We start from the raw sequence: 26,433 nt of genomic DNA, 5'->3' as shown, positions 1-26,433 counted from the left end.
CGCGCCCTCCTCGCGTCACGCGGCCGGGCCGGGCCCCGCCGACCCGCAGCCGCCCTAGCGCCGTGCGGGGGTCCCCCGCGGGGCAGCGCTCGGTGCCGCGGGGCCGGCGCCGAGGAGGCGAGCCGGAGGCAGGGAGCGCCGCGGAACAAAGAGCCCCGGGCCGTGCCCGGCGGTGGGGCAGCGCCGGGGAGAGCCTGTCGGCGGCCCCGCGGCCATGCCGCCGCCGGGAGGGGAGGAGCGGCCGGCGGAGCCCCGGAGGGGCCGCGCTCGGAGGGAGCGAGGGGGCGGCCCGGGGACGCCCGGAACCCCCGAGCGGGGCAGGGGCGGAGGCGCGGCGGGGTCCGGCCCGGAGCCGTCCCGCGACGGGCGGCGGTGCTGCGGTGCGCGGCGTCGCCAGAGGAGCGGCGGCCCCGGGGAGTGACTCCGGTGGGGGAGGAGAAGAGGAAGAAATCAGAGTGCCGCGGGCCCGGAGGGGGTGGGGAGGCGAAGCCCTCTCCTCCCCCCTCCCGCACGCACTTGCGGAGCGCTCAAAGTTGCCCTTCAGCATCGGCGGCACCGGGAGACGAGCCCGTCGTGCCCCGGCTGCGCTTCTGCTTTTTCCTTTTTTTTTTTTTTTTTTCCCGTGTTTTTTTTGTAGCTGTTGTTGTTGTTATTGTTTTTACTTTTTATATATATTTTTTTCCTTCTGGTCGGTTTCCCCGCTCCTACCGAGGGTCGCCGTGCCCGGCGCTGGACAGTCACGGAGCGATGCCGCTGCCGGGCGGGAGGGTGGTGCTCGTCCTCGGCTTCGTCCTGCTGACAGCGCTCGTGGCCGCCGTGCGGGGGCTGCCCGTCAGCAGACAGCGCGGCGGGCCCAGGGAGAGGAGCTCCAAGCTGGCCGAGGTGAGTGGGGAGTGCGGCTGACGGGCGGGGCGCGGGGGCCCAGGTGAGAAGCGGAGGAGCCCGGCCCGGCCCGCGGTGGTGCGGCTCTGCCGGTCCGTCCCTGCAGTGAGTACGGGCGGCAGCGGGGAGAGCCGCTGCTGCCGGCGGCCGCTCGCGGGTATCTCGTGTCGCAGCGGCGTGAGGCGAGGAGCGCGGCTCTCAGGTACGGCGCGGGGTGGTTGGTTGTGAATGGGGAGCGTTGTTCCGAGGACCGCAGCAGCACGCACAGCGTGTCCCGCTTCCTGCAGAAGCGCAGGCATCCAACGCGCGGACTTCTGAGGGCGGAGGTCCGGGTGAGACGGAGAGCGGAGCCTTGCGCTCCCACACGCCGCAGCACGGCGGGGAGAAGGTGGTCGGTGTTGTCCCGTATCTACTAACACGTGGGAGCTGCGTTTTGAGAGGGAGTCCTCAATTTCTGGCGCACGTAGGCAAGAAAGTTCAGTGCTAGGGAGCTGGACTGGGTGACCTTTCAGGGTCCCTTCCAACTCAAACGATTCTGTGATGATTCCATGATGAATTGAGAGCAGTCGTGCCTAGCATGAGCTGCAGCAGACAGCACGAGCGCAGCAGTGCGGTGGTTAAGGAAAGCGGGAGTGATTTTGGGTCATAGGCACAGATGGTTCGTGTTGCAGAGCCGATAGGTCCGGTCTCTATGGCAGCAGGGCCGCCACATCTGGAGTATTGGTTACACTGTGGGTAATGCCCTGCAGATGTGGGCAGGACGAAGGGGCCCGCAGGAGAAAAACAGAAGTGATGGAGCGGGGCAGATGGACAGCCACAGCTATTAAACAATTACAGAGTGATGACTTATTCTAATTAAACGTCTTTAAATAAAACTAACATTTTTTTCTCCATTTAAATTTGAATGGGATTTTTTGTAATCTCTACTGAACCTAAGTTGCCTTTCTGTGCTAAAGCAACGTAGAAAAATTAAAAGGCCATTGTAGCACTTTTGAGTTAGAAAGTCTTTTAGTTGCAGGAAGGACAGGCAAAGCATGCTTTATGGGTGCAGCCTTGGTGTGTCCTAGATGCTGCACACCTGCAAGGGTGCTTCACTTCAGCCCTTGCAAGTGAATCGAGCGCTCACATTTGCTTTCTCTCCACTGAGATACTGTGCAGAAAAGCCTTGCCCTAATTACTCTTGAATCTTTTTTATTCATTCTCTTTCTTCCAAACCGTGCCTGAAAATCTAACAAGAGAAGCCATCTACAAATTGTCTAGCTCTTTGGCTATGTTTCAGGAGGTGCAGGGGCTCCAAAGCAGCATGAATTGAACAGCAGGGATTTCTCCTGCAGGCTGGCTGCCTTGCAGCCAGACATGGGCGGCTCTGCAGCAGCTCACTGCAGTATCCCCGGCTCACACGTAACGCTCCAGGTTTGGGTAACAGAGTGCTCAGAGTGCTCGTGTCCCTGTGGGGACAGCTTGTCACTTTGCTTAATGCCTTGTTTGTTTCTGAAGTCAGGGGGTTTCAATGCAAAATATGTTTTGATAAACTCCCTGGATTCCAAAATCTTGGCTTTGAGCATTGTTGGTAGATGTTTGGATTCTTTCCGACTGATACAAATCAGTTCCAGTGCTCTTCTAGGAAGCATGAAATGAGTGATGCTCCACTACAACAGCAAAGCAAGCTCTAGAAGTGACCAAACTTGTGTTCACCAATACAGCTACTGTGTATAGTTGTGCATAGAGGTACCTTTAACAGCAGCAGTACCAGCACTGTGCTGGCAGTGAGTCTCCTGCAGTGAGGCCATGCTGTGAGATCCAGGAGTGTGCTGTTGGAGTTCCCCTGTCTGAGGCTGCAGGCAAAGCTGTTGTGATGAGAGATAAACGATGGTAACAAAAGAAATGCCAAACAGTGCAAGGGCTGTACTGACTGTAGATCATAGGCTTGTGAAGCTTCTGGTGTAACTGGGCCCATGGGAAGTAAGGAAACAAGAACAGTGCTCGGTATTGACCGACCGCATTCGGCAGTGAGAGAAGCGAGGGAAACAGAGTTTGGAATGAAAGTTCTGCACTGAGATGTTCTGTTTGCTGAATAAAGTAGTTGTGGCAGTTCTGATCAAAATCACAAGCAGCTGGGGGCCGAGGCTGGAGGAGCACATGGAATTAAGTGTGGCATCAGGTGGTGCGTGCCTGGCACTGCAAGCAGAGGGAAGGGATCCCAAGCCAGGTTGGGTCAGCTGTGCTGGAAGGAAGTGGCTGGACTGGAGCTGCCGGGCCACGGCCAGTTCTCTCGGCACCTGGCAGTGCAGGCACGCTGCGTGGGGACACTGCAGGGACAGGAGGGGTCTAGGTGGCACCCCGGCCCCAAAGCCTCACTGCTGTCACTGCGCGGGCAGCCCTGCTGCGTCAGCGGCAGTCACTGCCTGCGGATGTGCTTTTTACCTTTTCATTTCTTCAGCAATTAAGCGTTCTTGTCCCTGGCTTTGTCCTTGGCAGAGGTCGGATTTGCGGGCACAAAACGTGCACTGAAGCATCCTTCCGCCCTGAAAGGGACTCTTTGTGCGCGGGGAGGTACTTTACCCTTTGTAGCAAATTTCCTTTTGAGGAGTGCCAAATTATCTTAGTCAACACAGTTGAAAACCCTCCCGCCCTGGGGCCGAGTCAGGCGCAAACAATGGGAGCTGGGTGCAGGGGAGCTGAGCCACCGGGGGCTCCTTCCTTCTCACTGTGCAGACGCGGCTGTGCGGCCCCACAGCCAGAATCAAAGGGGTTCCTGCAAAAGGCACACGGAAGGGAAGGGATTAGGCACAACCTCTAGGCATCGCCCGGCTCTCCCTGGCACAGCGACTGTTCCTGGAAAGCACTCCCATCTCCCCTGCTCCTGCTGGCCTGGACCAAAAGCCCCCACGGTCCCACAGGAGCTGGAGCTGGAGCCGAGCGCTGCTGACGGAATCGGGCTCCTGCATACCTTAAGGACTGATGATGGCAGTTGTGCTTCCAGCCACAGTCCCCTCAAGCGCAGCTGTGACACATGAGCAAGCTGGTGTAGGGCATGCATCTGGGATTTCTAGGTGGTGTCTTAGGGTTGGGAGTGGAGAAAGGAGCCTTTTGCTTTCCATGGAATCAGTAAACGTTTTTCCACTCGTAATAATTCCCAAACCATCCACCTGGCGCTTCCCCGTGGGTAGGGTGAGGCAGGCCGGGCCGCTTGGTGTTCCCAACCATGTGGCAACTGTGGTCTGTTGGTGCTCAATGAAAACACCACAGTCAAGAGGCAGGGCAGGGCAGGCAGCAGCTCTTCTGTGTAAAAAAGCTCCCGTTACAGACAGAAGTTTGTAAAAGTGTGAGGACTTCTTTACTAATAGAACGTTTTTGAGGGGAACATTCATTAGGCTGTCAGATGCTTTTACATGGCCAGCTGTAAAAGTTGGCTAGCACGCTGTGTCTTAGGGCTGCTCAGCTTCTGTACCTCTCCTGTGTGGCAGGACTCAGGTTGGCCTGAGGAGCTTAGGTGCCTTAGAGATGAAGACACCGAGAGAATGGTGACCCACCTGCCCAGCAGCCCCAAGTAGCTTTTGACTGTGGGTTGCATTTATCTCCCAGGGAAGGACATAGCTTCAAAGGGAAAAGAACACTGTAAATTCCTCCCAGTTATTGCTGCCTTTGCTGCACCCTGGTGCTCCCAGCTGGGCCAGGAACATGTCCTGAGCTGTGGCAGCGATCATTGTGCAGGGCTGTTCTCTCCTTGGGAGAAAGAACTCCAGGCTGCTTGGCAGGAACTGCGTCGCGCTGCATCGGCTGTGGGGAGGAGGGACGGGGACACTTGCTCTGCTCTGTTTGGGGGTTTTGGTCTCAAGGTTCTGCCTGAGCTGCAGTGGTAGAAGAGGCAGCAGCTGGAGCAGTCAGAGCGCTGCGGTACCCATGCTGACAAATGTATGTCATTAGCTGGAACAAGTTAATGGTTACTGGAGCACATGGGTTTTAGAGCTGCAACAAGTTAACAGCAACTCAGTCAGGCACATTAAGAGCTTATGTGAATTAGGGCTCAGCTATGTTAACAGAAAACATGTGCCCAAGCAAGGGGTTTACCTGAGAGAACCAGAGGGTATGGCTCTGCCTGTCCCCCTCTCTACATGGTCCCTGAGGGGCCCTGGTCCCACTCCCACTGCTGTGCTCAGTCCGGCATCCAGCCAGCTGGGCAGCTGCAGGGTCTGGAGGGCCCTTCTAGGCGAGATGCCTCCGCCTGCAGCGTGGCCTGCTGGGGCTGGCCTGTGAGCGCAGTCCCTCAGCACGAGGAAGGCTTGGGGCCTCAGATGCTGCAGGGACATCTTGGCTGTGCCAGCTGGACATCCTGCTGGCCCCATTTGGTCCTGCACACAGCCACACGGTGTCCTGGCTCCCCACGGCCATGTTTCTCCATGCTGGAGTGTCTGCCCTGCTGGGTCTGGCTCTGAATTAGAGACAGTGTAGTCCCAGACCTTGGAAGAGTTCTGAGATTGCAATTTCCACAGTTATGGCAATAAATGGGGGACGTGAGGCAGCCTTTGATGCTGCCTCCTGTAGCTCGCTCCTAGGGACAACTGGGCTATGGCCATTTAGAATTAGAGTGTTTCCTTATGATCTGAAGTATTTTGATAACTGTGAAAGTTATAGACATGGGGGTGCAATATCTGCTTGGCTCTGTTTGGTGCCAGCTCCTACTGGTCCATTAAAAACAAGATCTTCCCACACCAGAGTGATAACCAAGTGCCTCATCTGTTCCATGAGCACTTACAGAGCTCTCTCAGAACATAAAGGGAGCTGCTTGTGTCATTATTTAATAAAAGAAAACCAAAAAAAGAACTCACATGAGTTGATCCTTAGGTGAAAAGGCAAGCAGAGCAGCTGGGAGGTCTTGGTCCCATCCTTTGCTTGCATTACAGCCCCCATGCAGGTAAGAACGTAGACAGAATGGAAGAAGAGTGGAAGCTGAAGGTGTGTGATCTTCAGGAGCTCTTCTGTCAAAAAAGAAAATTCTGCTCTCTGTTTGGTACATTGCCGGTTCATGAGCAGTCAGGTTTGCGATAAAGCACAAGATGAATGCTGAAAAGTCAGAGGGAGCTTGGAGAAAAGAGTAGAAAGATGCTTGTGTAGACTCAGCTCTGTTCAGGAAAAGATTAATACTTCTGGTTGCATTCTTATTTCAGTATAATGTGGTAAAACTGTATAAAGGAAACACAACACAACAACACAATCAATAATGATTAAGCAACAAAAAAAACCTCCATTCCTTATAGCCCACAGTGCCACACAGCTTTCAGCAAATGTGTCATTTTCTTCACTGCATTGTTAACGACCCCCAAGCATAACTTGAACGTTGCCTCTCACTGACTTACACGTGCACAGATTTCCAACTAAGTGAGTTTATGTTCCCACTGACCAGCTTGGGGTAGGAGCAGGCAGAAATAACATCCTCCAAGTGCCAGTGCACAGGTTCCATCGATGTTTCGCCCCCTGTGAGTTGACTGGAGTGTGCTTGGCTTGGGTTTATCCTGCTAACAAAGACCAACTCTGCTCAGCAGCACATGGAGGTGCATTGAGTGCTGCCACTGGGTTCGTATGTAGAGATCTGGCAGCTTTCAGCGGCTATGAGATGCTGTTGGGGGGACGCATATTGGTGATGTGGGTAGCAGCAAGGTTTTGTCATAGGACAATCTAGCACAGGGACTGATTTGATGATGCTTGCAGGTTTTAAACTGCTTTTTTAACACAGGGTTAATTCAGAGTCTCATAGGGTTTACAGCCAAGTTGCAGTTTTTAAGACCAGAAGAAACAGTCAGGTTTCTTCTGCTGAATTTCTTCCCACCGCAGATGCTTTATATGTGTTTGGGCCAGTACCTTGTGCAGGGCTGCCTCCACAAGAGATAAAGCTTCTTTCTGTGTTAGCTTCTTCTTGTGGTTAGTCACCTACAGCATCAAAGCATGATTCTTATTTTTCAGATAAATTTGTATGGCTTTGACTCGCAAACATTGGTTCCTATTATGTGTTTCTAACATTGGTTCCTATTATGTGTTTCTGTTCTGGATTAGAGTCCCTGGGGCCTGATGGGTTGTTTCCTTAAAGAAGTGGGAAATCAAGTTGATTGTTTTATCTTTTTAACCTGACAAATGAATTGTATGAGTCTTTAACTGGAGAAATCTTTGGTGCCCTGGAACGGTTTTGCAGCTGTTCTCTTCAACATTTTCAGATTTCCAAGCAACTTCAATAGAACTGTTTGGACTAGAAATGAGAAAATATCAGCTTTTAATCTCTCTTCAAAATGTGTGGCCTTTCCCCACACTTTTTCCGTATACCCTGTCAGCCCTGTTAGGTACAAAATGTGTGTGGCACTGGGGTGAATTGCTGACAAGTTCCTTCCACTTCCTAATGCCTATGCTCAGTTTGTGCCCTGAGGTGTTTAGGTGACTCTAAACGTGGGAGAGCTGGGATTGCTTGGGAAGAGTTCCTGGGCTGTAGGAAGGCAAATGTGATCCTGCCACTTTGATTTTATAGCCTTCAGCCTAAGCACAGTGTTCATAAATCGAACAAAACGCTGTTTCTTTCCCAGCCAGATAAGACATCAGTGGGCATCATGTGGACAAGGGAGGAACTGGAGCTGGGCTGTGGCAGTTCCTAGTTTGGTTTTTCCTTTGCTAGTACAAGCTGGTCACTGAGGAAGGCTAGAACTGGGCAATGGCCACGAGACGCTGACGGCTTCCAGGCACCATGCTGTGCATTTCTGATGCATGGTGGCAAACTTACTCTCTTGATGGTAGAAGATGGGAATTGCCAACAGCATGGTTTGCTGCATTTTACTGATGGCCAGGTTTGGGCTAGAGAGGACAAGCTGAATACGACCTCATGCATAAATCCCATGCAAAGGCTCTGTAGACAGGATTGTTTTAGCTGCAAACAGGCAAGGTCTTTTTTGTGAGTCACCTGTGGGGGCCACCCAGGCAGACACCCGCAGGGGTCTTTGTGCCCCCAGGGATCTGGGAGCAGAGGGAGCTCTGTCTGCCCAGTAATGCTTCCCCAGCTCGCTCTTCTGTGACACTTTTACATTTTCCCTGTGGGAACAGTACTCTGAATTTCTTCAGCTTGTTTGGGCGTAAAATCTGAATTAGGCAGTGGGTGTAAGTTTGGAGACTTAGAGTCTGCTCCTGGCTCAGTCGCTGTGATGTCCTTGAGTGAGCTCGTATCTCACTGCTGGAGACCTTCATTTCCACGTGTATTACATTTGGGTCCTCTGTGAAAGGAGCTTACCCATTAAGGCCCATTAAGCTTGTTATGTTCGAGCGCCAGCGTCTGCTGGCTGTGCTGTGCCCAAGGGCTGCATCAGGCCCAGTGCTGCGGGCAGTGCTGTGTGGCCAGCGCTTGCCCAGCACGTGAGGCCATGGCCAGCCTTCCCTGTCTCCCTGGCAGGGGCTTGAGGCCTCGAGGAGGGACAACGGGGTTGCTCTTCTGGACCCATCTGGTGAAGTCTGTCACAGGCTCTTCCCTGCGCCCAGCCCGCTCTGGTCAGCAGCCAAGGGACCAGCAGTGTCCCTGCTGCTCTTTTCCCTCCCCCGGGAATGGGGAGGGGGATGCGGGCTTTGATGTGCGGGCACAGGACTGGGGACAGGCTGTGTGTGCTCATGAGAGCCTGGCCGGGCTCCAGCTGCCTTTGAAGTGCTCCAGTGATCAGGATGAAAGGGAGGGGAGTCCTTCTCCAAACCATCTGGCTCTAATTGCAGGTAGAAATGCCTCTCCGCATCCCCCGTGGGGAGGGGCATGCCGCTCTTGGTTAATCCCGCCACTCGTCTGGGCTGGGGTGGAGGGCAAGAGTTTGGGAACAAAAGGGGGTTTCAGCCAGGCAGCCAGAAATAGACGCTTGGTAGAGCTGCTGGGGCTTTGGACACCTCTGCACCCAGTATGGAGCCGCAGGGCCCTGGGGAAATTCCCAGGGAAACCCATGCCGTGATAGGGCTTTGCTATTTGTTCTGTCTCTGATTTCATCCTTCTGATTCACACCCTTCCATGCCAGTGTGGAGGTGAGGGCTGTGGGGACGCAGAGCCAACCTGGCTGTGCGGCAGCTGAGGGTCCCTGCCCGCTCCTGCCAGGCCACTCAGTGCTGGGCAGCAGGGCTCTGTGTGTGTCACTGAGGTGGCAGTGGCAGACAGTCACTGGTAGTACATACAAGTAGTTTGCTTTGTTGTATTTGGCTGGGCATTCTTCCCAAGGAAATAAAGGCAGTTTGATTATATCAACAGTTCTGTTTCCTCCTTGCAATAGTTTTTGGGCAGCATCTTAAGTCTCACTTACTTAAAGCAACATAGGTTTAGTTTTAAGTCATCTGCACTAGTACTGATACACAGAGTGATTTCTCTAGGTGAGAAATCTTGTTGTAAATCCCGACACGTGAGCTCTGGCAGCTCTGTGCTCATGAGCAGCCGTTGATGTTACCCATTGCCAGGAACCATGAAACAGCCAAAAAGGGAGAACAAAGTGGAATGCCAGGTGGCACCAGGAGTGGGACTGCAAAGAGATGCAAAAGAGGGTGATTGATGGGATGGAAGCGCAGCCTGAGCAGACCTGTAGGCTGCCTGAGTGCATTGAGGTCCCAGCACAATGCAGGCCTCTTGGTGTTAATTAATTGTTAATCATTGTTCTGCTCCATGCTGCAGTGAGATGAGGCAGGAGAACTGTTCAGCAGAAAAGAGCAGATCCTGCTTTGCTGGGCAGCAGCCACCCTCAGGAAATGGCTGGGTGAGCGAGGGGCCATCCTCACTGCCTCTTCCCCCTTCAGGTCTCTGCCTCATCAGACCCCCGTGCAGCCGGGGACGAGGAGCTGCCACCGTCGGGCAGGGCACGAGGCCTGCGGCGCAGCGGGCAGGCAGGCCCACGGCGGCATCGGCGCCGTGGAGCCGCTCAGCAAACGGTGAGGAGCCTGGTGCAGCCCCAGCCCAGTGGTGCTGGCCAGGAGGAAAGCCTGCCCTTCATGCTGGACTTGCAGAGCTTGCCAGGGCTGGCCAACGTTGACCTGAGCGCCCAGAACCCCAACATTCAGGTGAGAAGCGGGGCTGGGTGGGGTACAGGTTGAGTGATTCCCTAACAGAAAAATTTTCAAGAGCAGCTTTCTATGGCTTTATGTGGTTGTGTCTTGGTATCTTGGCAACTGTCGCAGGTGCAAATAGCAGCTCAGCTTCTGAGGGGCTCCACTGGCCAACCTGCAGCGTTGCCACAAACAGTGCCTTTCATTCTGACCCTGCTTAGTCCCTCCGAATGATGAGATCTCTTGTGCTCATAGTCCTGTATACCAAAGCAGCTATGGAGCAGTCCTTATGCCTGAGGACACGCCACAGCCATGCCATCAGCCGTGCCTTGACTCTCCACTCTGCCTTGTATCTGGCTTCCAGGTAACCATTGAAGTGGTGGATGATCCTCAGGCTGAGATGGAGATGGACCTGTTGAAGGAAACAAGCAATGACTGGTCCTTGACGTCCTCTGAGTGGTTGTCCCACAAGGACCTCTTCTGGCCTCTTTTTTGGGAATATACTGACCCCAGTGAGGAGGAAGAGGAGGAGGATGAGGATGACAATATGGGTGTAGGGGACAGGGATGAGGAGGAAGATGAGGAGGATGAGGATGAAGAAGAGGAAGAAGATTACACTGCGGAGTATGAGGAGGAGGAGTCCATGCTCAGTGGAGTAGGTGATGACTGGGAGCAGCGGTGGCCCAATCAGAAGAACTGGATCTTTAAAGAAAAATATAATTATGGTGAGTCCTCTTGAGCATGGTCAACAGCAGCTGTCCTGCAAACCAGAACTGTCCTCCCCTGCTCAACCCACCCACAGCCCTGTCTCACTGTAGTGTGAGCACCCATGCCCAGGGGACTTTGAGCACCAGGGAGGTTGGGAATGGGCAGTGACGGCTGGGTCTCAGAGACCATGAGCACTGTGAGAATGAGAGTCTTTGCTTGAGGGCTGCCAGTGAGGGCGGGGTTGGCTCTGAGCATCATGTGTCTAGGCACCGCAGGTGGCCCTGTGTCCTGTAAATGGCGTCTGAGGAACAGGGCAGAGCTAAGAAATATCTGGGGTGGCTGCTGGTTCCTTCCTGCTGAGGCTTTCTGCAAGATTCATCCCTCTCTGCCTATCCTGTGCCACATGCAGACTATGAAGATGAGGAGGAATGGAGCCCTTGGTCTCCTTGCAGCATCACTTGTGGCAGTGGCAGCCAGAAGAGGACGCGGTCCTGTGGCTATGCCTGCACAGCAACAGAGTCAAGAACCTGTGACCTGCCACGCTGCCCTGGTGAGTTTTTGGCCATCCTGGTGTTCAAGCACTGCTGGGACACTGTTCCGCCCCAGCAGAGGCTGATCCCCCCACTGCTATTGCTCAGCAGGCTGGACCTGCTGCCAACATGGGGAGGGAGGGAAAAGGGCACAGGGAGCAGTCTGCTCTCAAGGCAGGGACACTCCTAGCTAGCAGGTCAGCAAGGGGACCCTTGTTCCTCAAATCCATGTGCAGGCCCCAGTTTTGGCTGCCCTCTTGAGTTTGAAATGCCAAATCCCTCTTATCCAAAGGACTGCTCGTGGTTCAAGAGCTAGCTAAGTTGGATATGATCTGGATTAATGAATGTGGGTGCTTATTTCCATGAAGAAGCTCTGGTGCGGCTTCATGGTGCCACAGGCAGTTGTGTAAAGTGCAGGGATGGTGGATTGAAACCCCAGCTCCTTGTGTAATGCCTCACACCTGTCTCTCAGGGAGCCTGAAATCCAGTCCCAGGGTTTACAGAGAGCCATCTCCATGCACTGAGATTTGCATAATCCCTGTGTCTATGCCCTTATGGCCAGTTAGTCTTGCATGTCTGCCTCCTACAGGCACAGGGCCCTGTCACCAAAGCAGTGGAGGGAGAGGTGCCCTTAGGGAGGAAAAAAAGCCTGCCTTCCTTTTCTGGATGCTTCATCTCTGGAAGTGTTCAAGGCAAGGTTGGATGGGATCGAGGGCAGCCTGATCTAGTGGATGGCAACCTTGCCCACAGCAGGGAGTTAGAACTAGATGATCTTTAACGTCCCTACCAGTCTAAGCCATTCTGTGATTCTTTGTTGGTTGTTTTTTTTTTCCCTTCTCAAGGAGCAGAGGGAGAAATAGTCTTCCCTACAGAGGAGACTCCTTTCAGAAGTGACAACACCACAGAGCTGTTCAACTCAGGTCAGCTTCTGCCTCGTCCTTGTGCTGGGGGCCTAGGTGCTTTCATACAAAACCCTGTGGGAAGATGCAGCTGGCGGGGAGGGCTGTCCTAGAGGCTCCCTGGTCTGTATCCAAACCTTGCTCCTTTCATTGCCATGTGCAGGCTTAGCTATGTTTTATTGCCAGCAGTGCTGGGACATCCAGTGACTCCCACAGCCACAAAGGATACGATGAAAGCGGTCCTACTCCATGGCTTGCAGTGGTTGAAGCCAGCCTGCAGCCTACCCTCCTGCAGCTCCGCCATGGTGGGATGCTGCTGTCCTTCCCCTCCAAGAAGCCTGGTGGCTTCTGCCAAGTTTTGTGGAGTCTCCTGGTGGAGCTGGCAAGGCTGCGGATGAGCAGTGGCAGGGCAAGGAGGGGTGCTTGTGCCCTCACCCTTTTTCTGCCTCTCTCCTAGATGTGGACAGCTGTGAGAAGTGGCTGAACTGCAAGAGTGACTTCCTCACCAAGTACCTCAGCAAGGTGCTGACGGACCTGCCCAGCTGTCCCTGCTCCTATCCCCTGGAGGCTGTTTACAGTGCTGTCAACCTGCGGGATGAGCGACAGGGCAAGAGCTTCCGCTGGCGGGATGCCAGTGGCCCCAAAGAGCGCCTGGACATCTACAAGCCTACAGCACGCTTCTGCCTGCGCTCCATGCTCTCCCTTGACAGCACGACGCTGGCGGCCCAGCACTGCTGCTACGATGAGCACACTCGCCTCATCACCCGGGGGAAGGGTGCTGGCGTCCCCAACCTCATCAGCACTGAGTTCTCCCCAGAGCTGCACTACAAGGTGGACATGTTGCCCTGGATCCTCTGCAAGGGCGACTGGAGCCGTTACCATGCTGTGCGACCACCCAACAATGGGCAGCAGTGTGCAGACAACCCAGCTGAGGAGGAGTACCTCTCCCAGCTGCAGGAGGCCAAGGAATACTAGCCACAGCCATGCTGAGAGGAGACATGGGGCCACCACGCATCTGGCCGCTGACAGATCCTGCCCTGACCCATGCTGCAAGGGCTGGAGCCATCCCTCATGTTACCCTCCCTTAAGGCGCAGCTGAGCTCCAGCCCTCTTGATGGGCTTCTCGTGGGGCCAAGTGGAGCAGGAGGGTGGAGCATCCAAGCAGCCAAGTGGATGCACCTCAGTGGGGCATCTCAGCTCCCAGCAGGTTTGTGAGGGTGCAGGAGTTTGTCACTGTGTCACCCCAGCTGTGCCACTTGGGGCAGGCCCCCAGCCCTGCTCATTTTTGGGCACTGCAGAGCTGGGGTGCAGGGGATGAGAGGCAGGGGCTAGTGTCAGGGGAAAAGGGTCTGCTCCCTTGTACTTTTTCTAGGGTCTCCTCCATGGTCTTGCAATGCAAGCTATGAGTGAGCATCTGCAGTGTGGAGTGGCCTCAGTTCCCATTGGTGTCATGCTGCATCTGAAGAGCTGGCTGGATGCAGGCAGGGCTGCCTGGTTCTGTTGGTGTGCCTGCCCTGGCATGTGCTGGCCTCTTCTACAAGAGGGGATCGTGCTTCGTAAAGGGACAGGGCTGTCCCAGCACTGTATGTGGAATGGAGCCTCCTGTCTTCTTGGCTATTTGCATTCACAATTGGGAAGGAAAATATGGAGGCTTAACAAGGTTTTGTGGATTAGTGAGCGTATGTGGGGCAGGGCAATGAATGGCCACATAGGCTTCTGAAGCAAGATCATCTTATCTGGTTTTAGCTGCTAAAGGGAGCACTCAGTGCCAAAGTGTAAGAGAGGTGGACCTTTGAAATAGTTCTTCACAGGAGAACCATACAGGTCTGCGTTGCAGCCTCTCTACCTCAGTGCTTAGGAGAGTAAGCTGTCTGCCCCTGTGCAAGTTCTATCACCAGCCCTGCTCTGTCAGATTCCTGGTGGCTCCCCAGCAGGCTTCAGTGCTTGGAAGCCAGTTCAATATGGCCTGGCATAGAAAGTCCTACATTTCCTACTCACAGCAGCCAAGCCACCACTTGGTGCTGTTACTGGAAGAGGAGCAAAAAGTTCTGAGCCGAGTTCCCTGTGGTGATGAGGACAAATCACCACTGGGAGCATGTGACTTTGCCCTTTCTTGAGTTTGCTGCTCATCTCTTGTCCTTCTGAATGCATTCTCTGTGTGGTGTTTGCGTAGACCCTCACCAAGAGGCAACCAAGAGAAGCATGTCCTGGTTGCACCCTGCTACTTTTGGGGCTTGCTGCTTTGCTGAACAAGCAGACATTGTTCCAGTTGAGGAAGAAACATGCTAGTAGTGTCAATACATGGTGTCTGCAAATCATGACACTCCCCATGGCCACTTTGATCTTGCCTGTTGTTTTGTTGTTTTTTTTTATAGTCTTACACAGATTCTTGTCAGTGTCTCCCATCCTGTTTTTGGGAATTCCAGAGCTCCTGAACTTCACACAGGAAAGTTAGGCTGAGCACCTTGATTTCTTTGCATTCAGTAGTTGAAACTGGCTGAAACTGTTCTCAACTTTCATTTAGCAAATCTTTTGCATCAGAGGAAATAAAAGAGCAATTCAAGCAAACAGGAAGAAGACTGGAGTAATTTCTGAACTAGAGATTTCAACTAGGGTAGTTGGTTACTCCTTGTTCTTTTGCAGAACACTGTCAGACCAAAAGATGTCTGTCTAGGTTCTGCTGGCCTTGAATTGGCCATCCTGTGCTAGTTCTGTCCTAATCCCAAGAGCCTTCTCCAGGATGAGTGAACATCCATAGTCAGATAGCTCTTTGGACAGTCTTTCTAGGACTATCTAGGATTATAAGCTGAGTATCTGTTGATCCTCTTGCTTCAGTTACTAGTGGAATATTGCATCCATAGACATTAAGATGTCAGGCATTACATAAAGAGTAAGGAGAAAAATGCAACCAACAAGCATGGATGGAAATACAGACCATGGTAAATCACTACTGCATGCTCCCTAGCTGAAGTGGTTGTTTGCTCCCTAGCTTTCTATGAAGAGGTAATTCATAAGGAGATGGTCCAGAGGGGATGACAGTGATCTGGCATTTTGGTTCTGGGAACCTGAGATGTGTGCACTGACAGATATGGAAGCATTAGTACTGGAAGCAAATAAATTGAGTGCTGAGCTGTGGAAGAATGAGCTTTGTGCCTTCTGTTTCAGAGCAATTTAATTCCCATAAGACATCTTTAACTAATACAAACAACCACATGTTCCTCACGGACAGTATTGGACCTGTGCATGGAAGGGAGACCTCTGCAAATAGTTATCTAGAAAGAGACTTTTGGTAACTCAGCCAGTTTATTTCACTGGTCTCCAAGGCAGCAGCCCTAGTGAGGGCTGTTACCCAGGTATTGCCCACTCCCATGGTTATACTGGGGATATCAACCAGTCTAACCCCCCCAAAAAGAAACTGTAATTTCTGCAGTAAATGCAGTTACCATCCAAGGGCAAGTAGAAACACTTATTGCATTAGGCCCCTACAAAAATCTGATTGAAAGCCAAGTGGCTGTTCTGCCTGGCTGCCCCTGTGGATTGGAAGGTTACAGGCATGAACTGGAGCAGGAAAAATGCAACAGTGATGTTCGTCCCTCGCACCTTGCACACCAGGAGGCTTTGCAGTGCACCATAAGAAAAGTAGACATTGAGCAAGCATTTATTTTTACGTGCCATCAAAGATTCTGTCCATCCCACTGCTATTTAAGTGACGAATCTCTTACCCTCCACTCTATAAGTTTATTGTGTTGTTTTTTTTTTTAATATATAATATATATGAGATTTATTTCTACAAAATTTCATAGAGAATTCTTTATTCTGACACTGCAATAAAGCACTTTATGTATGTGTGTGTTGCTGATGTCATTCAGTTGGGACTGAAGCATACACTGTTGGAACCTTTTGTTCTGTCTGTGCAGGATGATGCTGCACTGAGTGCTGAGTGCCTCAGGTCCCTTTACTGCCGTGCTGCAGGAGCCTGGCTTTGCTTTCTTATCATATGCATGTGGTGATGTCGAGCACATTTCAGTAGCAGAAGTGCATGCAGATGCTTCTGAATGTTGTGAGCAGCAGTTTCCAGTTGATCACAAATGCTCAAAGGAGTCTGATTTTCCTGACGCCATTTCCAATCAGGTGACAAGGCAGAAGGATGCAAACCAGGGTACTTTGGATTTCTCTTATAATTGTGATTCAAATCCTGGCAGCTTGAACTGTGCAATTGTAATGGTGCAGAAGGCTCAGGTCTCATGTTCTTTCCAAGCTTTGTCCATCCCCAACATGTACATGGTTCCTTCGTATGGATTGTGAGTGACGGTTGTGGTAGCTGAAAAGCAGGGGTGGGTGATGCTGGTAGACAGGGGCTGTGTATGTGTATGGGTGTAAACTGACTGTAGAGAGAGACATTGTCCATGTGTGTCCCCCACTTCTGTCACTTTTGCATGTATCTGTGTTTACCTCTCCTTCCCCATCTCCTGGCTTGGCTAATGGCAGAGCTTGGTGGGACATGGCCTTTCTCTGTCATGCCTCGAGTACAAAAGAGCTGTAAGATATTGATGAGGTTCAACTAACAGCAATAACAAAGAAGGACAAGAACATGGAATGGGAAGCCAAGGGATGGCAGGGGAGGGCTACAGGAATTAAATTCTGCACAAAATGATGGAAATCTCCTACAAGATCATTGGGGGCTGTTTAGAGGTGCACTGCCTGTGCTTCAGCCCTGATGCCAAGTTTTATTACATACTCAGACCTTACAGGAGCACCCTGCTAATCACAGGTGTGTGCATGAGAGCAGATGAGAAAAACACAGCATCTTCCCAGCTGGAAAACTGATTTGGTAAACAAGCTCCACAGCCAAAAGCTAATGATAGCAGAAGGATTAGCAAAGCTTTCTAAGGATCACAGCTTTTTGTGGCTGTTAATTTGCTGCATAAATTGTGACCACTTCTAAGCAAGCTCCTGTTATTTCCAGCTGTTTACCCTCCCCCTCTCTTACCACTTTTGCCTTGTGCTGGCTGTGCACCTGTCAAAGTCTATCTGGGACAGCAGTAGGTGGCTCTGCTCTGCAGCTGCCTGGCGCCATTGTTGGCCCCTGCCTGGGGGCTGCAGGCTGTTCCACCAGGCAAAGGATGCTCCAACACACCAAGCTCCCATTGGTCTCCTTTGCATCAAAACCACCACTGCCTGCAGCCTGACTTGGGGTAGCAGGGTGAACTTGGCTCTCAGGAAAACAGCAAAAAGTCACTCTGCTCCTGGAATCAGAAGTTACTGCTCATACAACATGCATTTATTCATCAGGTGAGGTCCCTGTGTTACTGGGCCTTGCTCCAAAACTCTCTTATAGAAATCTTACAGGAACAGGAGGTGAAACAGGATGAATTACTGCCCTAGCTTTGCAGGAGAGGAAAGGGAGCACCAGAACTGGAGATGCTGTCTGAGACCACAGTCTGCAGCAGTTTCAAGTTGTGTTTTTGCCTGCTGCTCTACACATACCGCTTCTCAGCCTGGTGAGTTGTCCCAACCCAGTTTGGCAGCTTTGTGTGTGGCTCAGCCACACCACTTCCCTGACACCCTATGTGCAGTGGAGTGGAGCAGTCTGGGGCACAAGGTCTGGCCTTTGCCTGGAACACAGCAAAGTTGGTTGTGATGATAATCCTTGGGCCTTGACTTAAACCTGAGCCTTTGGAGATGGAAAGAACACCCTTCCAGGCAGAAATCAAGCATTCTAGCCTGCAATGGGACGTCAGTGTAGCAACACATCATGCCACAGTGGATGGGCCCCCATGTTCACAATCGGGAAAGGAATTTCTTGCCCTTCTTCCCCTGCCAGGCAGCATCCAGCTGCCCCTCAGAAATGCCGGAGATGAGCCCAGCTGGCAGGGCCTGGCCCCTGCTTTGTTGAAGGTATGTCAGCTATTCTCCTAACCCAGCATGGGGCCTCGCAGTAGGGACCACAGCCCTGCCTTGCCAGGCCCCACACAAGGTCCCCCAGGTGGTCTGATCCCCAGCAGCACACCCTACTCCAGCAGACCCTGCTGGGCTGTCCTGCAGGCACTGGCTCTGGGAGCTGAGCAGCATTTGTGGGACCACCATAGGGCCTCTGATGTGGCAGGAGAAAGGCCTTTGCACCTGGAGTGGTGGATCACAGATAAAGGATTATTATGGGACCTCCTAAAATCACATAGTTCTGCCATGGGGATGTGGGTAAATCATCTCTCACCAATGGGCCCTCTCTCCTGGTCTTAAAACTCTCCAGAGATGGAGAGGTCGCTGTATTCCTCAGATTTACTGTTCTCACATTTTCCTAGCAGCCAACCTAAATCCTTTAGGTTTTAAGCCTGGTGCATCTTATCTGCAGTGGTCACAGAGAGCATATTATTTCCTTATTTGTTCCTACTTCTCACATATTTGCAGACTTTTATCACTGCAATCCCTCTTTCCCTGCCTCGCTCCTCTATCTTCTCATCTCCAGACTAAACAAATGCTGTCTGTCAGGTTTTCCTCAGAAGCTGCACTCATTCTTGTTGCCCACCGCTGGACTTTCTCCATGTAAGCTACGTCTGTCTTGATATGTGCAGGTTCAGAACAAAGCTGTGGAGCTGGAGCTATCTTAATGCTCTATGGAAAGATTTCTTCACAGAGCCCACAGACCTGCTTGGGCAGCTTTTTTTCCTCTTTTGTCATTATTGAAATTTATTTTCATTTGAGAATTCACTATAACCCACCTATCTTAAATGTCTTTCACAAATGTGTTCCAAGCCTGTCATTTCCCTGTGTATGCGTGTTACTGGTTGTTCCTGCCCCAGTGCAAAGCTTTGCAATTCAATAAGGTCAAATGCGCATGTGTTTTCTCCTGAATCGCTTTTCAATTTTGTCAAGAATATTTTAAACTCTAAACTTTAACATCTATCTCTGATGTCTCATTGCTGTGAAAAATTCACTGCTTAGTTACGTTTTCTGGTTGTTTCACTATTGTTTTTTGTTGTTGGATTTTTTTTTTCATTCACAAGCCTTTCCCTCTTAGCTTGTGTCATTTGAGATTCTTGAAGACCGTCTTGGCACAGGAATATGAAGTTGCTTTTCTTTCTCATCTTACATACCTCTCCCTCCCCAAATAGCTGAGGGTCTGCAAACTGTGTCCAGATCTCCTAATGCTTCCAAGCAAAGCAAAGGTCTGGGGCACCTCATTAGCATCTGTATGGCTGCACCAGATGTCACCTTTAGATGGACAGGTGGATGCTTTGCTGAGAGCAGGCAGACTTTGACCAGCATGAAGTGAGGCTCCACAACAGTACTGTAAGACACTGCCACTACTATGCCCCATCACAGTAAGTATATCCTGATACCTTTTGTCTCTTGGCCTAAGAGCTAGCTCCGAGCCTGGCATTTTAGCACCAACTTTCCTTCAGGAGTGGATGAATTTCATGCACTATATTGTGAAGAGCAGCCCCAGCCTGGCTACCTGTCCCGTGGGGGTTGCCAGCACAAGGGGCATGGAGCCAGCTGGGGCAGCACTGGCATAACTTACGGCTGTATGACATGCCCTCAGGCAGCCTTTGAGCGAAACCCAGAGCCTGAGAGCCTCTTGCTCACAGGCTGCTGGCTGAGGCCAAAGCGTGTCCTATTAAGAGTAGCAGCAGGATGCCCAAAGTTTGTGATGAAAGGAAGGCAATTAAAATTCCAGTTCAGCTGCCTTCCTGTTCCACTTCCTAGTTTTCCAGCAGCAGGTGATTAGCTCAGCCTGTCTTCTGCGGCCCTTGCTCAGCTGTGCCAGTGAGGCTACACAGACAGCAGCACTGCTGCCACAGCGTGGTCAGCAGGCCAAGCACTGCCAGTACAGCACAGTTCAGGTGTTGGGTTGGTTCAAGTTAACTCAGAAGGAGCTTATCTTCCATTTTCAAAAATTTTGGCTCTTCTCTTATCAAAGCTCTCATCTTATCTGGGCTAGTATGTTCACAGAGGTTTCACATTTCCCATGTTTCAGCCCAGGATTGTCTAAAAACAAACACATGCTGTGCAGTAACATCAGTGCATGCATACAATGTCAGCCTCCTGCATCCTGCAAGACACTTACAGTAGCTCACCCATGTACATGAATCCCAGGAAAATACTTCCAGTACCTTTCTCAGCCAGATGGCCTTGAAGGGTACAGTGAGGGAACATGGATGCAGGGAAGTCTTACCCTATGTACAAGTGATTGGTCCTTCCTACAACTTCCTTTTCAGTCATATAAAATTCCTACCACACTCTTGATACTCAGGATAATGCGAGAAAAAGTCACCCTACTGATTTTACATTGACACTTCCAAGCAGAATTCATCTCCCTTTTCCCAAGACCTGGTTATGCACTTCAGAAGACACTACCAGCAGAAGAGAACAAGCCAGAAGTTTTCTCTTCTTCCCCCCCACAGAAGCAACAGCTGAAGTGGGGTCAGCCAAAAGAATTGCACCTTGTTTATTTTAGGGGAATAAATCCACCCCCACTGAGACACTAAGTTTGTTTTGGCCTGAAGCTCTTGGAAGTAGCTGACCCTTGCTGGAACCATCTTTTAGGTGGGAGTTTCCCCAGCAGTGGTCTGCTGATTTTCTTGGACACTGGGTGACTAATGATTGGCATTCCCATAGTAGAGGCTGGTGTAAGTACATGAAAGGATTATGTAAAGAGAGGGATATGCAAGGGAGGAGAGGCATGGCTTTAACAGGATCTTAGATCCCTTCAAAAATGGCAAGGGTTTGAAACATTTATTAGCAGATCAAAAGCAGAAAGAAAACAAGCAGCTGCTCAAACTAAAAACTGCACCAAGCTCATGCCCTCTGTGCATCCAGAAATGAGAAGTAAATCACATTGGGATCAACAATCCTCATTGATCAGTGTATTTCCAGACGGATCCCTCCCTCAGTCTGGCCACTAAACCTTTGAACTTAAGCCCATCTGAGGACACAAGTACGCGGTGTTTTTTTTTTAAGTTAGGTTTATTTAGCAATAGAAGTATGTACATGTAAGAGAATCCCCTGCAGCACGAGACATGCATGAAGCAGTGAGGGACTGAAAGTGGTGCTGCTCAATGGCTTTCCTCATCACCTATCATCCCACTCTACCCAGCAGCAGGGCCAAGATTAGAAAAGGAGAGGTGAGAAATGTATCAGTCCGCATCGTCTTTCCAACAACCATTATTAAAACAAGCGGGCACCATAGCCAAATGTCTGTTTAATGCCCTCAAAGTAGTAGCGCTGCCAGCCTTGCTTTGTTCTCTCCTCCTCACTGGCAGGAATTCCCTTGCCTTCCAAGCACACCTCTGTCTCACCACCTTTGTCAGTGAAATTCAAGGTAATTGTTGCAAAGTGCCCTAGAGGAAACAAAACAAACCTGTCAGCAAGTGCAGTACAATAGGAATATCCTGAGGAGCTCCTTCTCTCACAGAGCACCACTTAAAAAGACTTCTCAGGATCCTTCCAAGAAGGATCTATTTATGATTGCTGCAGGCCCTCCTTACAAAGACAGGTTGGAGACAGTTCTGTTTTCATGGGGTTCAAAGCAGCCACAGCCAACCAAGCTGAAACTGCTACTTCATCATTCCTAATCCCTAGCTGCTGCCTTGGGGTAGCTCATGACTGTGACTTGACTGCGTAGGACATGAGCCTGGCTAAGACACCCTGGTGATTCCCCAGAGTGAAGTGTGGCAAGCAAGGCTGGAATTCTTCAAACACAAGCTAGAGCTGTAATACCATAAACCAATTTGGACAACTTACCAGCTGGCCAAGACTTAAATCTCCATTTCATAACAAGTTGCTTCTCAGGGACCTTAAAAACAAAGAGAGACTGAGAATAATTTCCCCCCTTTCTCCCCCCCCCAAATTCTGCAGTCTAATTTAAAACAACTATAACTGTGCTTGATGTGAAGTCTTTAAGAGTCCCATGAAAACACCACAGCCTGATTTTAAGTGGCCTTTTCTTTCCACTCATCTTCCAGGAAGGTAGGCCAGGCTGAAGCAGATAAGGAATTTAGCCCCACAAGAATAAAATGATAGGAGGGGTAAAGATGAAAACTTACTACAATTAACACCTTTCCCACCCTCAACAAATAATTAAAATCGCACAAACACAGGACAGATGCAGGACTAGATAACAGCTTTTTTCCCCAGACCCAAGTCCTGTAGGCAGACCCATGCTATAAGAAGCCCTTCAGTAGGCACAGCAATTAACTACTGGGTAACAGGTAGGGATTTGTGATTAGCAGATTGAAGGACTATTGAAAAATTGCTTTTTCAAAAACAAAAGCTGCCCCAAAGCAAGACGCAGCTGCATTAATGAGTACTTACTAGGTCAACAAACTCTCCTGTGACACTGCCATCCAGCAACTGAAACTTGCCTCCTTTATCAGCCTCCAGGGCTGCGTGTGCGTGGGTGAAAGCTTGGACCATCTGAAAAGAATTCAGGAAGAGACGTGGGTTACTTGACATTATCTGCTTGCAAAATTATTGCCTAATACCTCCCATCTAGCTACAAAACTTCTGGAAGAGGAGGCAAGAATAAGTTCTTCACCAAGGAAAGACAAAAACATTGCCCTGGCCAGAAAAGCAAGGCTACAGCTGATAAAGCAGCATTTTACTTACCAAGGGAAAAGAACCCCTAGCTTTCACTGAGAGTTCTATGCACTTGTTCTCTAAACTACAATTTGATTAACTTTGTTGAGTTCCTTAGACAAACCTTTACTTTATTCTTAAAAGCAGGGGAACTGAAAACTAAGATTCTGAATAACGATACAAAGCTACTATGTATTTTACATAACAGTATGTAAAGGAGAGGAATCTGTTCCATAATTAGGGTTTGATAATACCTAAACTTGAAAGTAAAAAGCAAACAAAAAAAAAAATAATCCAAAAGCACGCAAATGTAAATCCCAAGAGATCTGGTCACATGCAGTAAGGGATACACCTACAGACAGGTGCTGACAGCTGTCTGGAACTGGCTTCTGGATGGCATTAATCCACTCTTGTCAACTGTGTGAAGAAATGCACACACGAGCTTCAAGCAACTGTCCTGCAGACCAGCTTTCTTATTCCATTCTCATGGTTTATGAGTGTCCAACAGAACGCCTTAAAAAGCTTCTTAGGAACAACCTCCTATGTGCAGCAAAGAGCAGTTCTCAGAACAAGCCTGGAGTTACCTCTTGAGTAACGAACACTCGGTAGAGCTCCTCAGGAGATGTTAAGAATGTGTCCTTCAAGCTGATCTTACACGTAGGGATCTTGACTCCTATGGACTTGGACTGTGCTGTGGCAGTACTGGTGCTAGCAGTCGTCTAGCAAAACAACAAACAAAACTGGAACACACCCGCATTTTTTTTCTCCAAAACCTCAACAAGCAGTCATGTATCCAAGGAAAAAACAAAGGCCTTGGGAAAAGATGCAATACTTTGAGTACAAAAGGCAGATTCATTAATCTGCTTGAATAAGAAATATCATGTGCCACAAATAGCAAAAGGCCTGCACTAGAGACTGCTAGTCAGTAAGTACACATCCCATGAGCAGAAGCTGCTCTTGTAAGCCCCGGTATCCAATACACCATCCATGCTGTCAGAGTTCCAAATGCACACTTGCAGTTTTATTTACCTTGCTGTCTTTTGCTTTAGGTGCCACTTGAGGTGCTGCTTCCATATGTTCACCATTCACTGTAGGCAATATCATGCCCTGGGTGAATTCTGGAAAGACAGAAATGTGCTCATGAAACTAATAAAAGATCAAGCAAGCCTTTTATCTGTTCTCTGAAACACACAGCTGAAAAGGCCTTCCTGGTTTCTGCCCTGCTTTTGCTAGCACCCACATCTTGAAACCAGATAAAAGAAGTAAAAATAAATAAGAAGGAAACAGGTCTCACGTCGCACCCACTACTCCTTACCAAAGGGTATAACAAAACCTGTCCACAGTAACAGTTAGGAGCTTCCTTCCTATATCTAGCCCAAACATACACCATCTTACACTTGTTACTTTCACATCATGGTTTGCCATGCACTCACATTTTTTTCTCTCTGTCTTCAATACAAATAGCAACCAGATTTCAAATACTTCTATCTTGATCTAAATCAATCATACTTTTCCATTCCTTTACAGACCAGACTGTCTGTCCCTTTCTCAGATCACTGTAGTACAGAATCAAGTTACTTCCAACTCCATCTTCAATTTATTGTCTTATGCAACAAGGTAACATGCCCTTGGATCCAGGGTAGGTCCTACCAGTGCCCTGCCCAGCAGTACTTGCGCAGCTCCACTAGAAGTTGCAAGCCTCTTTTGTCATCATATTTGCTTTTTATGTAGCTCTATCACTTCTGCCTTTACCAATTATAGAACAGTTGGCTCACTCCTTCCTGTTCATCTGTTCACATTGGCAAAATTCCATCATATATCAGAACGTTATTAGAAATTGTATAATCTTGCACGCTGCAGTTTTATTTCCCACCAACTATTCTTTATTCCAGCCCACAAGATCATATGAATCTTTTTGAATTGCATTCTCATCTTCTTCTATGTGACCCCACCTTCCAACGTGCACACGAACTTAATACCCAAGGATACTGAAACGTGAGCCAAGAACAGCAACCAGCAGTGGTTTGAACAGACCTTGAATGACAAATGCCTGTGGCATAATACAGTAAAACAGATATCACAGGAACTCTTAACATTTCCACCCCATACTAGAGTGCACAGCTGAACTCAACCAAAGCACACTTCTGGAATCAGCTTATATTCTAAAAAAAGGTTTTGTTCCAGATGCTGAGACAGCTCGCTCACTGACAACAGCAAAATCTACAGAGCATTTTCAGGTTGTCAGTTGCTCTCGCACCCAAATAGCATTAGCTGTCTTTAGCAGTGTAACAAAAGAGAAAAGGCCATCTTGAAGGGAGAGAGCAAGATGAAGGCCAGATTCTACCACATGTAGTAGGTGATATTCTACACTAGTGGGGTAACAAACACATCTTCCTGACTTTGTTTTCCTCTATCACTGAGCTTCAGTACACAAAGGAAAGCCATGACACACTGTTGTTGGATTACCACTGAAGACAGCATTTCTGGATTGTGCTACAGTGCCCAGAGATAGCAGCAGTACTTGGCAACTGCTAACTACTTCCAAGAGACAGAAAGATAACTGTTGTTGCACAGACAACTTCCTGAGTAGACAGGGTGAGGAACCCGTACTCCCTCCTCTCTTCACATTCAACACTAACCCGCACAGGTCTTATAACACCTCTTCTTCTGACATACCTGTTTTGAGAGTGCTAATGTAAGTTTTTATTGCATCTCTGATTTTTTTTGCACCTTCTTGCTTCATCAGGGTCTTCAAGTTAGTGTCAGGCTCATCTTTAGCAAGGCTGACAAGGATCTAAACAGGAAGGGTAAGTGCTAGTTAACAAACTGATGCCCACACAATTCTTTTAGTGCTTGATACAACATCACAGAGGGACTTTAGCCATGCCTTCACATGCAGCAGCACAGCTTTGAAGTCTTTCACTTCACCTACGTCAGCCTACGTTCACATGCACATCTACCTAAGAACTTTCATATCCTAAGGATCCCGTACAACTAGAAGACTGAAATTCATCAGACAGAGGCTGCTGAAGTTATGTTGTATCTTTGATGTTCAGAGTTTCTATGGAAAAGAGATACTCGTGTTCTCTGGATTCCCCCTAAACCAGAGGGACACCCAGTAGTACCGGCCCGCTGCTGGGCTTACCTCCACTTCATCAACGTCATTCTCATCTGAGAGATTAGGAATCTCCACGTAACCTTTGTATTTCACTCCTGTGGTCGAGGTGCCTGCAACGATAATGGTTTTCTTCAGATTAACACTTCCTACTCCACCCGTTCTACACACAGCCAAGTACGGCATCACAGCGCAGCACTTTGGAAGCATCCGTCATCTCACACTCGAACCGGCCTCGAAATAACAGCAGCTGCCGCCACTCACCCGTCCAGGCCAGCTTGATGGCCCACTCGTAGAAGAAGATGAGCTTTCCCTTGCGGTTGTTGATGGAGGCCTCCCCGTCCAGCTTGCTCACTTCGGTTACCTCGCAAGCCCCCTCCTCGCCCTCCACCCTGACGGGCAGGAGGAGGGCCTTCAGCCGCTCCGTGGACCAGTTGGACGCGTCCCGCTCCGTCCTAAGAGAACAGCGGCCGCCGTGACGCCCTGTGCCGGGCCCCGACCGCCCCCCCGGCCCTCCCAGCCCCTCGGCCGTCCCGGCGCGGCCGCTCACCAGTGCCAGTTGTTGACGTTGGTGGCGTCCGCCCGCTGCTCCACGATCCAGCGCGGGTCGCCCTCCCCCCACTTGGCCATCGGGACCACCGCCGCCGCCGCTCCGACCGCCCGTGGAAACTGCTAGAACCGCCGGCCC

The 26,433-nt window shown here is 50.3% G+C and overlaps 2 protein-coding genes across 2 annotated transcripts; one reads left to right on the top strand and one right to left on the bottom strand.

The window, feature by feature from the left end:
• Positions 1-398: 398 nt before the first annotated feature.
• Positions 399-16,197, top strand: ISM2 (isthmin 2). Its single transcript, XM_042813734.1, has 6 exons — positions 399-882; positions 9,670-9,930; positions 10,280-10,640; positions 11,033-11,173; positions 11,996-12,073; positions 12,510-16,197. The coding sequence occupies exons 1-6, from the start codon at positions 748-750 to the stop codon at positions 13,025-13,027; spliced, it is 1,494 nt and encodes a 497-aa protein (XP_042669668.1). The 5' UTR covers positions 399-747; the 3' UTR covers positions 13,028-16,197.
• Positions 16,198-21,000: 4,803 nt separating this feature from the next.
• Positions 21,001-26,403, bottom strand: AHSA1 (activator of HSP90 ATPase activity 1). Its single transcript, XM_042813735.1, has 9 exons — positions 26,296-26,403; positions 26,010-26,200; positions 25,776-25,858; positions 25,307-25,424; positions 23,660-23,748; positions 23,215-23,349; positions 22,367-22,468; positions 21,797-21,848; positions 21,001-21,393 (listed from the first exon to the last, which is right to left on the bottom strand). Exons 1-9 carry the CDS (start codon positions 26,373-26,375, stop codon positions 21,221-21,223), a joined length of 1,023 nt encoding a protein of 340 aa, XP_042669669.1. The 5' UTR covers positions 26,376-26,403; the 3' UTR covers positions 21,001-21,220.
• Between the last annotated feature and the right edge of the window lie 30 nt (positions 26,404-26,433).

This window comes from Centrocercus urophasianus, unplaced genomic scaffold (assembly GCF_019232065.1).
Source record: "Centrocercus urophasianus isolate 14NV4802_14NV808 unplaced genomic scaffold, USGS_Curo_1.0 seq_14, whole genome shotgun sequence".
NCBI lineage: Eukaryota > Metazoa > Chordata > Aves > Galliformes > Phasianidae > Centrocercus > Centrocercus urophasianus.
Note: the sequence above shows the minus strand (reverse complement) of the source record. Positions and strands in the feature narration are given on the sequence as shown.

What these genes read in the sequence shown, in the direction of transcription:
- ISM2 (XM_042813734.1), top strand. Translation starts at nt 748, where the DNA reads ATGCCGCTGCCGGGCGGGAGGGTGGTGCTCGTCCTCGGCTTCGTCCTG. An exon ending in CCCAGAACCCCAACATTCAG is followed by an intron (nt 9,931 to 10,279) that starts GTGAGAAGCGGG and finishes TCTGGCTTCCAG; the next exon opens with GTAACCATTGAAGTGGTGGA. An exon ending in TGACCTGCCACGCTGCCCTG is followed by an intron (nt 11,174 to 11,995) that starts GTGAGTTTTTGG and finishes TCCCTTCTCAAG; the next exon opens with GAGCAGAGGGAGAAATAGTC.
- AHSA1 (XM_042813735.1), bottom strand. Translation starts at nt 26,375, where the DNA reads ATGGCCAAGTGGGGGGAGGGCGACCCGCGCTGGATCGTGGAGCAGCGG. An exon ending in ATGACGTTGATGAAGTGGAG is followed by an intron (nt 25,425 to 25,775) that starts GTAAGCCCAGCA and finishes CTTCCTGTTTAG; the next exon opens with ATCCTTGTCAGCCTTGCTAA. An exon ending in CATTAGCACTCTCAAAACAG is followed by an intron (nt 23,749 to 25,306) that starts GTATGTCAGAAG and finishes CTGTCTTTCCAG; the next exon opens with AATTCACCCAGGGCATGATA.